At 42.1% G+C, this 12,291-nt stretch overlaps 1 protein-coding gene across 1 annotated transcript; it reads right to left on the bottom strand.

The window, feature by feature from the left end:
• Positions 1-1,202: 1,202 nt before the first annotated feature.
• Positions 1,203-11,102, bottom strand: Pdcl (phosducin like). The gene is made up of 4 exons (XM_021155650.3): positions 10,947-11,102; positions 8,802-8,978; positions 7,238-7,419; positions 1,203-3,538 (listed from the first exon to the last, which is right to left on the bottom strand). Exons 2-4 carry the CDS (start codon positions 8,971-8,973, stop codon positions 2,987-2,989), a joined length of 906 nt encoding a protein of 301 aa, XP_021011309.1. The 5' UTR covers positions 8,974-8,978; positions 10,947-11,102; the 3' UTR covers positions 1,203-2,986.
• Positions 11,103-12,291: the final 1,189 nt, after the last annotated feature.

Genomic DNA, 12,291 nt, shown 5'->3' with positions numbered 1-12,291 from the left:
CCATGAGCCATGTGGCAAGCTACAAAACCACCTGCCTGTCAAGATGTGTCCACTGGTGGAACAGTGACATGATCATTATCAAGGTGACAAACCACTTTCTTATTGAATGAGGTTCAGCTCCACAGAAATTTAAACCAGGTACTGTAAACTTAGTCAAAAGTCCATGACTGGGATGTCACAGGACCCTACTACTGTTGCTCTGCTAAATAACCATGCTGCCAAACTGCCTATTTGTTTATACCCTGCTTTCAGCCTTCATCAGAGAAGCTCCTGTCTACAATAAATAGGTTAATTCAGTTAAAAGTAACTTGTCAAAATGCTGAGAATAAGTCTGTTGAATGTTTGCCTTAAACAGGACATCCATACCAACCCCTCAAAGGCTCAGGAAACATTGCAGAAAAAAACAAAAAAAGCGTAAGAGCTAGAAGATGGGAAGGAGTGCTGTAAACTGTTATCTTCTGGACACTATTGGACATGAATCACTGCAGATGACTACCTGAACAAGACTGAGCACATCCCATCATAGATAAGGGAGGGGTTGGCAAGGTCCTACCCAATTAATGTATGTTAGGTGAGGGAGATTAGCCACTAAGTTGCCTTTGTCAAGTAAATAACCCCCATCCAACATTCATGTAAGGAATTATAAGCAGTATAGAACATACAGAGAGAGAGAGAGAGAAGGATGGGATTCATTGCAGAGGTTCAGTGGGAGGATGAAGGGAATAAGAGAAGGAGGAATATGGTCAAAGTATTATATTCATATGTTTTATATATAATTATGATAGAATAATTTTATCTATAGCCCCTTCCTAAAGAGCTATTGGCAGTTAATGGTTGCTGAGAAAAAGGGGAGACATATTCTTCAGTAGTGCAGCCCAGATGCTGTCAATATACTCCCTTACTCATGTTCATGTAAGCAGCTGTAACTCATCTCAGTGGACATCAAAACCCAAAAAGACCTCAGAGTGAAAGGAAGTCAAGACAGCAGTATGGTAAACATAATCAAAATGTATTATATCAGTGTATGAAATTATCAAAATTGTTTTATGAAGAAAAGAAATATTTTAAAATGTTCCTGACAATCTTTTCAGTGGCTCCTCTAGACATCTGTACTATAAGTGATCCAAAACACAGTGCAAATCGCAAAGATGTTAAATGCTTGAGCAAAATGCTGGAAATTCAAATATCTAATATACAGGGGCTGAGTCAATATGGTATGGTTTATTTAAATGGTGAACTATAAAGCAAATGATTTATTCAGAACTTTTACAATGTAGCAAAGTATTTTAGTATGTACTATTACACAAAGTAGGACACAGAATTCAGTAACTATCAATGTTATTAAGAATGGGGAAAAGAAGGACTGGAAAGAAAGAAACTAGAATACTTACATCAGTTTTTTCTGTTCCTAATTATTTTCTTCACTTCTACAATAAGCTCCTTAGTCAGAAAATGACACTGTTTTTGTTGATTAAATCCAACAGACACTTTCAAGACTCATTTACAGTTAGTTTCTGAGCAACCAAAAAACACAAGTGTGCATACTAAAGCTAATATTTACTTCCAGATTACATTTCTTCTCCACTGATACAAGAACATATAAAGAATAACCAAAAGGAAAAAGACTTGAATGACAATGAATTTTATAAATATACACATACACATAAAGCTATAAAGAGATCTGTAAAAATGATGATGGTAATTATCAGTAGTAAAATTGTATGGCTTTTAAATATCTTTTTAGCTTAATTTTTATTGTATGTTCTATGATGAACACATTTCATAATAAAAGGTTCATAATAAAAAAAGCTTGCCATCTTTCTAAAAACCAACCACCAAGCAGATTACAGTATATCTATCAGTGGAAATATCAACAGCTATTAAAATGTTACAAAAGAGTATTTAATAACATGAGAAACATCTGATCTTAGTAGCTGACCATAATATCAGACACTATGCTCAGAATTATCCCAGTGTCATTTAAAGACAAACCAAAGCCAATGAATACATTTAAAAAAAAAAAAACCTATATATGAACTATACCAAGACATACAGTATTTAGGTAGCAGAATTACATTTTTAAACCATTTTTACATCTTTATTTTGACCAATTTTCCTCTACTAAATATGATTTTTTTTCCTAATAGGCAAAAAAGCGTTTAAAAAAGCTGAGGTTAAACAAGAAGTTACCTTGTTAATAACAGGAAGAGATACTGATAAGCAGGAGTACAGAAAGATCCTCCCACTGAGGTTTTCAAGCTCTACACACACCAATGTCAGTCAATAGGATGCTTGCCTCCCAACATGACAGCAGTCAGCAAAAACCATCCTTTCCTGTTCATTATGCTGGACTGGACCACTGACCGCCACAGCAGAGGCCGCTGCTAACTACAGCACCAGGCACCATCTGGAACCTTTAGTTTTGACAGTGCTAGGAATCAGGTATCTTGGGGCCATGTGCATAGTAAGAGTTCACCACCAAGCTACATTCCCAACCTTGTATGGACCCTGGTAGAGACAGATCTAGAGAAAAAAAGTACAGCTATGCATCTGATTGCAAGTAAACATGATTTGCAATCAAGTGATTATGGAAATGCACTGTTTACATTGCACAGAACACACTCACTAGGGAATTCTACTCTCAGAACTGGTAGAATTCTGAGGTCATCAGAAGACAATTTGCAAGACATTGCCTGCAAGGGTGCCATGTCAATATTGACTGGAAACAGTATCAGAGATGTCACGCTAGAGAAGTAAACAGCTCAAGAACCTAGCTTCCTGTTTATATAATTTGAAGTCACTTTACTGCTAGCTACAAAGTGAGTCAGCATTCTGATTTAATCTAAGAATTTCTTGACTTTTCACATACTAAATGAGACTACAAAGAACAGCTGTAAAGCCAGAAGACACAGGAAGGACAGAAATAAATACAGACATGTGTCCTCCAGCCCAAACAATGAGATAGCTACGGAACTAGATTATCAGTTCAATCTATTTCCAGATCGCTGTCTTCACTGTGACAGGTGGCAGAGTTTCGCACAGATGTCAGCACCAAGACTTCCTTTTCTGGGAGCAATCCAAATTCCTGCAGGAAAGCTTCAAGGTCTACAGCAAAGAAATCTTCCCCCAGCTGGTCAGTGACTCGAACAAAATTGCCAATCAATTCACCCGCCTTGTAGATGAGCAGAGCAGGAAGGGCATTCCGGGTAAAACGACTACTGGCCCCAATAACTGAGCTCCTCACTCGACAGAATTTGACGGCGGGGTACTCTGTGGCAAGGCAGATCATGCAGCCATTCATGGCTTCAGTCCCTGGGACGCCATCTTCATAAATATGAACCATGATAAGGGTGCTTTTTTGTTCCTTATCAATCATATCTAAAAACCCTTCTCCACTGGGGATTTCAAAAACTTGCTTGAATTGGGGCCCTTTATGAAACTGCTGCCGCATCTCTTCCATCCTCTGCTTCCGATACTGCTGCAAAAACTCTTCATCATCCAAGTTCTTGTCCTTTGTACCAAACTCCTTTAGAGTCATCTGCATGAAAACAAAAACAGACAAAGAACACATTTGATCAATGTGGATATGCACCCTGTACTTAGAACACATGAGACTTCACACTAGTGTCTTATTCATATTATGCCATCTCTCTCAAAATTTGCATGGATAGAGTGTATTTTATGTGCACCAGGTGCATGCTGGTGCCTGTGGAGGCCAGAAGAGGGCACTGGATCCCTAGGAACTGGTGTTAAGTTGTAAGCCAGCACATGGGTGCTGGGAACCAACCCTGGGTCATCTATAAAAACAAGTACTTTTAGCAACTGAATCTCTTTCCAGATCCTCTTGGAAACTTTTAAAATTACTTTTACTTTCAGGGGGTGGGGGAAGGGGAGCATGCTCATTCCACTGTGCACCTGTGGAAGTTAGAGGACAACTCGCAGGAGGTACTTCTCTCCTACCATGTGGTAATTATGACTGCATGCCCTTGCTATAATGATTGAATTCACCCATTACTGGATTCTTGAGTTAATCTCATTGGAAGAACTTTAATAACCCCATTTTCTAAATGTAGGTACTAACCCAAAGATTTTACATTATTTGCACAAATTCACATAAGTATAAAGTACAAGAATAGAATTTTTAAAGATCTAGTTTTATTTTTTTTTTCTTTTTTAAGATTTATTTATTTATTATATGTAAGTACACTGTAGCTGTCTTTGTCTTCAGACACACCAGAAGAGGGCATCAGATCTCATTACGGGTGGTTGTGAGCCACCATGTGGTTGCTGGGATTTGAACTTCGGACCTTTGGAAGAGCAGTCGGGTGCTCTTACCCACTGAGCCATCTCACCAGCCCCTAGTTTTATTTTTTAATTATGTGTATATATCTGTCTGTGTGAGGAGGTATGGATGTGCTTACATAGTTCAGCAGAGAGTGTAAGATTCCCAGGAATCGCTGGAAGTCACCTTGTGGGTTTTGAGAAACACATTGGGGTCTCTAAGAGCAGTGCCTATTCTTAAGCACTGAGCCAGCTCTCTAGCCCCTTAAACTAGATTTTAAAAACTCGATCTTTTAACTACAATACCGTTTTGCTTCTCATTCGAAAAAGGCAGCACCACATAGTAACACTTTTCTTTTTTTTTTTAATATTTATTTATTTATTATATGTAAGTACACTGTAGCTGTCTTCGGCCACTCCAGAAGACGAAGTCAGATCTCATTACAGGTGGTTATAAGCCACCATGTGGTTGCTGGGATTTGAACTCCAGACCTTCGGAAGAGCAGTCGGGTGCTTTTACCCACTGAGCTATCTCACCAGCCCAGGACCACTTTTCTGATGAACATTCCCTCTCTCAGTTTTGACTAAGTCACTCTTAACTTTTTTTGAAAAGACAACACAATTAAAGAACTTTCAAAGGAACACACCTCATTGCTGCTTTGTACATACATCCACATAACACAAACGCTAATTGCTTTTTTTTTAAGATTTATTCATTTTATGTGTGTGTTGCTGCATATATTTATGTGTACCAAATGAGTGCCTGGTGCCTTTGGAGCTCAGATCTCCTGGATCTCCTGGAACTAGAGTCATGGACGTTTGTGAACCACTATATGGATGCTGGGAATCAAACCCAGGTCCTCTGTAAGAACATGTGCTTTTACCTACTGAGCCAGTTCTCCAGCCTCAATTTTTTTTTTCAATTTTGAAACAAGATTTCCCTATGTAGAACAGGCTGGCCTGGTTCTCACTATATATACCAGGCTGGCTTCAAACAAACAATCCTTAGCCAGTCTTAGCCTCCCATGTAGTGAATTACAGGCATGTACTACCTGGTCCAGCTTTTTTACTGACAGTCAGCTGACTGTAGTTGTCTTACTTGTGTAGCAGCAGCTATGGGTATCTGCTTTTGACTCTAGGCAATGTTAACAATACTTTATAGTGACTGGGCATAGGAGCTCACACCTTAAATCCCAGCACTTAAGAGGCAGAGGCAGAGCCAGACAGATCTGTATGATCTACAGCCTGGTCTACATAGTGAGTTCTAGGCCAGGACAGTGAGATTCTATCTCAAAAGGAAAAATAATAATAATAATGATAATTTATAAATATTTCCTCATGTTTCCAAACATTTTTAAAAATTGATATATACACATCATACTAACCTTCCCCCAGCCTCATTTCTGCCAGACAGGCAGTTTCCAGTTCTGGTCTACTATAGGTGACTTAAGAGGACAGAGACAGAATCTCTTACATCTGACCTACAGTCATATGTCTGCTGCTTCATTCTAGAGTCTCTGCTCAATGGCTGTGAGCAGCAGGCACACTGTGCTATAGCCAGCTTCCCTGACAGACATCTTCTTTCTCCTGGCCTGGTGCAGTAAAACATCTCGAACACTGTATAGACTAGAGGTGGTAAGCAGGTGTACTGGCTGGTTTTGTGTCAACTTGACACAAGCTGGAGTTATCACAGAGAAAGGAGCCTCCCTTGAGGAAATGCCTCCGTGAGATCTAGCTTATGTAAGGCATTTTCTCAAGTAGGGATGGGGGGAGGGCCCCTTGTGGGTGGTGCCATCTCTGGGCTGGTAGTCTTGAGTTTTATAAGAAAGCAAGCTGAGCAAGCCAGTGGAAGCAAGCCAGTAAAGAACATCCCTCCATGGCCTCTGCATCAGCTCCTGCTTCCTGACTTGCTTGAGTTCCAGTCAAGACTTCCTTTGGTGATGAACAGCAACATGGAAGTGTAAGCTGAATAAACCCTTTCCTCCCCAACTTGCTTCTTGGTCATGATGTTTGTGCAGGAATAGAAACCCTGACTACAACAGCAGGACCTCACTAAACTGGAGCAGTGGGTCAGTAGTGTCATAACCAGCACCCTTCTGAATTCTCTTTACCAATCTTCTTCTCATCGCTCTAACTTAAGACTCTCCCGCTTGGCTGATGTGACTGGGTCTTTTAGGTGATACAGCTTTTGTCTAGGTTTTGTGACCTAAAATCATTCCCCAGTCAAAGTGATCAACTTGGTTTAATGCTTTATCTGCACTTTCATGTTGGCTGATACTTTTAAATGTCAATTTGCTGTTCCTGTGTGCGCATGCTCTACGTGTAGATGGAGGTCAGAGCACAACTGTGGAGCTAGTTCCCTCCTCCCACCTTTACATGGGTCCTGGGGACTGACTGACCTCAAGTCCTCAGGCTTGCATAACAAGCTCCTTTCTCCCCTGAGCCCTCTTTACGGCCCCAGTGCCTAATAGTTTTAGTTTTAAGCCACAGCTAACTGATCTTAGGCACTCCGGGACACTTCTTGTATGGTCAGAAGGAACAAGGGGGACCTTTAATGCTGACAAGATAAGGAGGTGTCGGGAACCTGGGCTCAAGTATCTCCCAGAATGTCTACTCTATTTACTGTCTCCACAAAATAAATATTCATGAATATAATTTTAAAAAGTAATATATAAATCCACACTTTCAAAAGGCTAGTCCCTAAGATGATTATTTGAGTTGCAGAACCCTGGGAAGATAAAGGTGATGACCTCATTTAGAAAATGAAAACAGACTAAGGAAGAGATTCTGACATAACAATGTATAGCTGAGCTGAGAACAAACCCAGATGCACCCCAAGTTATGACAGGGCTCCCAGCTTTGCCCTGCACTTCAATCCATCTCAGAAGCCAAATCTAATTTCCTCCCTTCTTGAATGACCACGCCCATCCCCAGCAGTCAGGGAAGAAGCCATTACCTTCCCACTGATTTTCTCCTGGAGGTCCTTCTGTTTCTGTTGCTCCTCCTCTTCATCCAGATGGGACCTGCAGCTCATAGACAGCTTTTTGATCAGCCGCTCCATCTCCCGGCACTGCTCCTCCCTCTGCTCTGTCTCCAACTGCTTGAAGCGGCGCCAGTCATTGATCACACCTTTTGGACCTGAGTAAGGCAAACATAACTGAGAACAGACATGGGGCTTTGGACCGGCTGACATCTGTAAACGGGAATTCACATCAGCATGGAGCTTGCTGTATCTGTGACACAGTTAGCAGGAGCCTCTGCATACCCTTACACAGAGCACAATAAGGTCTACTGCAGGGTAGTTTGTAGGAATTAAATGGCCAACCTAATGCTAAACATTGTACAAATTATGATTTATCTACTCAAAGGCAAATAAGAAACGTGTAGAAAGAACAAGGAAATTCGAGACAGAGAATTCCTGGTGGCCCATGCCTGCAACATCAGCATTCCACATAGGAAGATCACATGTTCACGGTCAGCCTGACCTATAATAAGATCCTTCCTGAAAAAAACAAGGACTGGGAATACGGTTCAGCTGCAAGAGTAGTAACCAAGTATTCACAAAGCCCAAGATTTGATCCCCAGCACTAAAAGGAAAGAAAGGTCAAGATCAGACAGTTCTGCATATCTTGAAATAAAAGATACTCCAAAAACAATAAGTTAGACATAGTGGTGCATGCCAGAAATCCCTACTGAAGAAATGGAGGATGATCATTTGAGATTAGGAGTTCAAGGTCAGCTTGAACAACATAATGAGACACTATCTCTAAAAAGAAAACAAAAATGGCTATTTCTTATCCAACAAGATGGCAAAAATTTTACAAGTTGTTAGCAAGGAGGAAAACTATAAGGAAAAATATTGTGTTGCTGGCTGAACTACAAGCACAACCTCAATTTAAGCAATGTGACAATATTAGGATGTTAAAGTGGTTTGGGCTGTAGGTCAGTGGCAGAGCACTTGCATAGCATGAACAAATTCCTCGGCCAATCCCCATAAGTAGAAAGTTACAAACTAAAGGCAATACACAATAGTATAAGAGCCACGGAGATAACTCACCCTACAGTCCACTCCTGGAGATCTGAGATAAATAAATTCCTGGAATTTAACTGTAAAGGTGAGAGAACCAACTCCAAAAAGTCCTCTTATCTCCATACTGGTATCTCGGAATTGTAACCACACATACAGACCATGCATATACATACAATAATAATAGAAACTTTAATTTTAAAAATTAACAGTGCAAAAATGCCATTTCTAGGAATTAATCCTCCCAGGATACTCATATATGATTCATGGGTTGTCAAACTCAGTCCAGACTGTTCCCTTCCATGCTGATATGCATATAGATTTGCATTGCACCGAGAAAGGGCAGAAGCAAGCACAATGGCAGACTACACTATGTTATCTCTGGAAGGAAAGTGGGACAGGAGTTGGAGAAAGGAGAGCAGGACTTCTAACTGATACACACTTTAAAGGACATTTTTCGAGTCCATTTCTAGAGCTCAGAGCCTTCCAGTACCTGTATTGATTGAGATGCCTTCGCCTGCCAGCTCAGCCTCCGCAGGCATGGAACTACTGGCTGGTGCTCCCCTGCCTCTGTCTTTGTCTTCATGGTCACTGTCTTCATCCTCGCTGGTGCTGTAGTAGTACTGTAATTTCTCCCCCAGTAACTTATCATCCAGGGTTGTCATGGTGCCTAGAAAAGAAAAATGTATCAAGGATTGTTTGCTGGCTTGAGCAAGGAAGACATGACTCTGAACCACACAAGGGACACTTGGACTGACTTCCCAGAACTTTATAAGAATCTAAAGGTGTTTTCATAAGCAGAATCTCAACAAACCCCAACCCTGGGTCTGTGCCATAGGTTACCAGGCTTTTGTTATAGCAGGCAAAGCCAAGGCTTAGATAAGGCACATTTCTTTGCCGAGCTTTGCAACAAAGGCTGAAGCTGTTAACAGACCCACTGATGTATGACTTCCAGGAGCCTGAGAGGTGCATTTCTGTCTACTTGTGTGAACTGGGTAAGAGGAATCTTTTGGTGTGGTCTTTATTCATACACACTTTTAGTTTTTTTTTTTTTTTTTTTTTTTTTTTTTTTTTTTTTTTTAAAGATTTATTTATTTATTATATGTAAGTACACTGTAGCCGTCTTCAGACACTCCAGAAGAGGGCGCCAGATCTCGTTACGGATGGTTGTGAGCCACCATGTGGTTGCTGGGATTTGAACTCTGGACCTTCGGAAGAACAGTCGGGTGCTCTTACCCACTGAGCCATCTCACCAGCCCCACACTTTTAGTTTTAAGACTGCTAACAAATTGGGAGAAAGTCCTCAGGGAAAACTTCAAAAGGGACTACCAAGGGTAGGTATACTGTTGAAACTAAGTCATTCACTCCTTGCCTCACTAAGAGCCTAGATACATGGTCTCAAGCTGGACCAATTATAACCAGCAAGTTTCCACGACAAAATTTAAATAAGAGCCAGATGTTTAAAGAACACCTACGACCCAGATATTTTGGGAAAAAGTACAGTTCAGTGCTTTAGAAGTCTGTTTAAGACTCCAGCAGTGGTAGCCCACGCCTTTAATCCCAGCACTTGGGAGGCAGAGGCAGGCAGATTTCTGAGTTCGAGGCCAGCCTGGTCTACAGAGTGAGTTCCAGGAGAGCCAGGGATACACAGAGAAACCCTGTCTCGAAAAATAAAAAAAATTAAAATAATTATAATAAATTAAAAAAAAAAGACTCCAGCAGGAATGACTAGTCAAAAACAAAACCAACCAAACAAACAAACAAAACGCCCTTCCTCTAAGCATACCAAATATCAACACTGCGCTGCCTTCAGAAGAGACTTAGCATATGGTATTCACTCTACTACAATTTACCTCTCTCCCACACAGCAGATTCCAGTCAGGACAGAGAGCACTGTGCATGCTGAACAGCAACCAAGAGGAAAGTGCCAGCACCAGGGGAAGGAAGAAAACTTTTATAATTTCCTTGTCTGGGATGTGCCAGAGGGCCACAACTCGGTCCGATGAGTGAAAAACAGGGCCAGAAGAGGAGGAGTGTACTGAGGAGGGTGGGCTGCTGAGAGGTGAGAACAGTGGCAGACAGAAGTGGCATGCACCCGCAGAGCAGAAGGCAAACCTCAAGTGGGGATAGTAAACTTGAAGAGGTGGAGGATCATGAAGAGGGTGGAGCTAAGGAGAGGCACAGAGAAGGAGGAGCAGTGATATGGGCAGGGCCAGTGGAAGGCTTCCAAGAGAGGCAGTTAAGAGTGTTAAGAGAAAGTAGGACAGTGAAGAAGACAGGGCTGCACAGGTGGAGCAGAGAAGGGCTGGGCTACGCTTCCAGGAAGGCGGAGCTTATGGGACAGAAGGGCAGGGACAGGATACTAAGTAAAGCAGAGCTGTAAGGACCGAGTGGAGAAGGCGGAGCCATAAGGAAGGCGGGGCTGAGGAGGCGGAGCAGCGTGGAGGACAGGACAGGGGAGGGCACAGTGAAGAGGGCGATACTGAGGAGGGAAGCTCCGATTCTCGAAAGGAATTTGAGAAGTACAGAGGAACTGGGATCCAGGAAGCAAAGTAGTTCGCCCAAGGCGCATAAACTCCTGCCCCACCCATGTCTAGGCCCGCCGCTTCCTCCTGCCGACACCCGAGCAGTTAGTTACCTCGCCTCGCTCAGTCTGCTCCTTCTAGACTAAGCAGCTCCAGTCACCAACAAAGGACGCTCGCCTAGAGAAAGAGAAGTGGCCGAAAGCCTTGAGCGACAGAGAAAAAGCTGCCGTGGACTCTGCGGACCAATCACACGGCCTTCCGGCGTCGCGGCGGACGCACGCTACCCAATCACAAGAAGCTCATCTCGGCGTCTGAGGAGGAGCTACGGGTCTTAGCTTAGGACAAAACAGGTCGATGTGTATTTCTAGTTATATATGAAATTTTTATTAACTTCTGTTCCAAGTTTCGAGAAAAAATTACAAAGGAATATTAAGGCGAAAAAATAGCTCGAAAACATTAACTTCTTCAAGAATAAGTAACTCAAAGAACAGAAGTTGTATGACAACCTGAATTGGATTGTTGGAGAGGAAATGAGCATGGACAACTGAAGAAATTTGAGTAACTCTTATCAATTAATGTTAGTCAAATAGTTGACTCTGTAGTTTACAGAGTTTACAACAGTTATGTATAATGATAACCTTTGAAAATTCTAGATTAAAAAAGTCAAGGAAACTAACCTATGTTTGAAAACTTTTGTTAAACCTCAAATGATTTCAAACTGCTTAGTTGGCGTGTCTTGTACACAACTGTGACGGCCTTCCGGCGTCGCGGCGGACGTGGCGTGTCTTGTACACAACTGTGAAATTGCAAATTAAACCGTGTGCTAATTAAAACATATCAAATATGCTCGATTTGTATAAAATACAGTGTTTAAGATAGGGCTCTTAATTTGAAAAAGGGGTTTCTCGATTCCTGTTTCTAGGACCACCTAGATGTTACTGCAAATTTGTCTATGTTCACATTTTAGAATTTCATCTTCTTGCCCCAAATGGGTGGTGGGGGTGATGGAGTAGGAGAGCTGGATGAGCCATCAGACCTGACTAAGCTTCCAAAGTCCACCCATTTGGCCCAGGATTAGGCTAGTATTTGGGCTAGACTCAGAAATGCAAGGTATCTTCCCATGCCATCCCACCCCCACTGCTACCCCTGCCATGCAAGTTCTGTGCAGGGATGACATACCGTGACCCCCAGGTTGAAGTGGGCCCAGTGCCCCAAGTTAACCTGGAGACCTCCAGCCTGGGGGCTAGGCAAGAGCTGGAGTGGAGAAAAACTCAAATGAGACCTGGGGCTCCTTCTGGAGCGTCTCTTTGGAAAGTTGTCAACCAAGAAGACCTCATCTGCTGCTCTGAGGACCTGGAGCTTAGTTTCAAGAACATGTGTAAGCTGCAGTCTCTGTTGTAGAAGTGTGTGGAGGAGGTGGATGACAAGAACCTTCCAGAGAGGGGCTGGAGAGATGGC

This window comes from Mus caroli, unplaced genomic scaffold (genome assembly GCF_978045245.1).
Source record: "Mus caroli unplaced genomic scaffold, Mus_caroli_1 scaffold_2, whole genome shotgun sequence".
Taxonomy (NCBI): Eukaryota; Metazoa; Chordata; class Mammalia; order Rodentia; family Muridae; genus Mus; species Mus caroli.
This window is presented reverse-complemented; position numbering and strand designations above follow the sequence as displayed.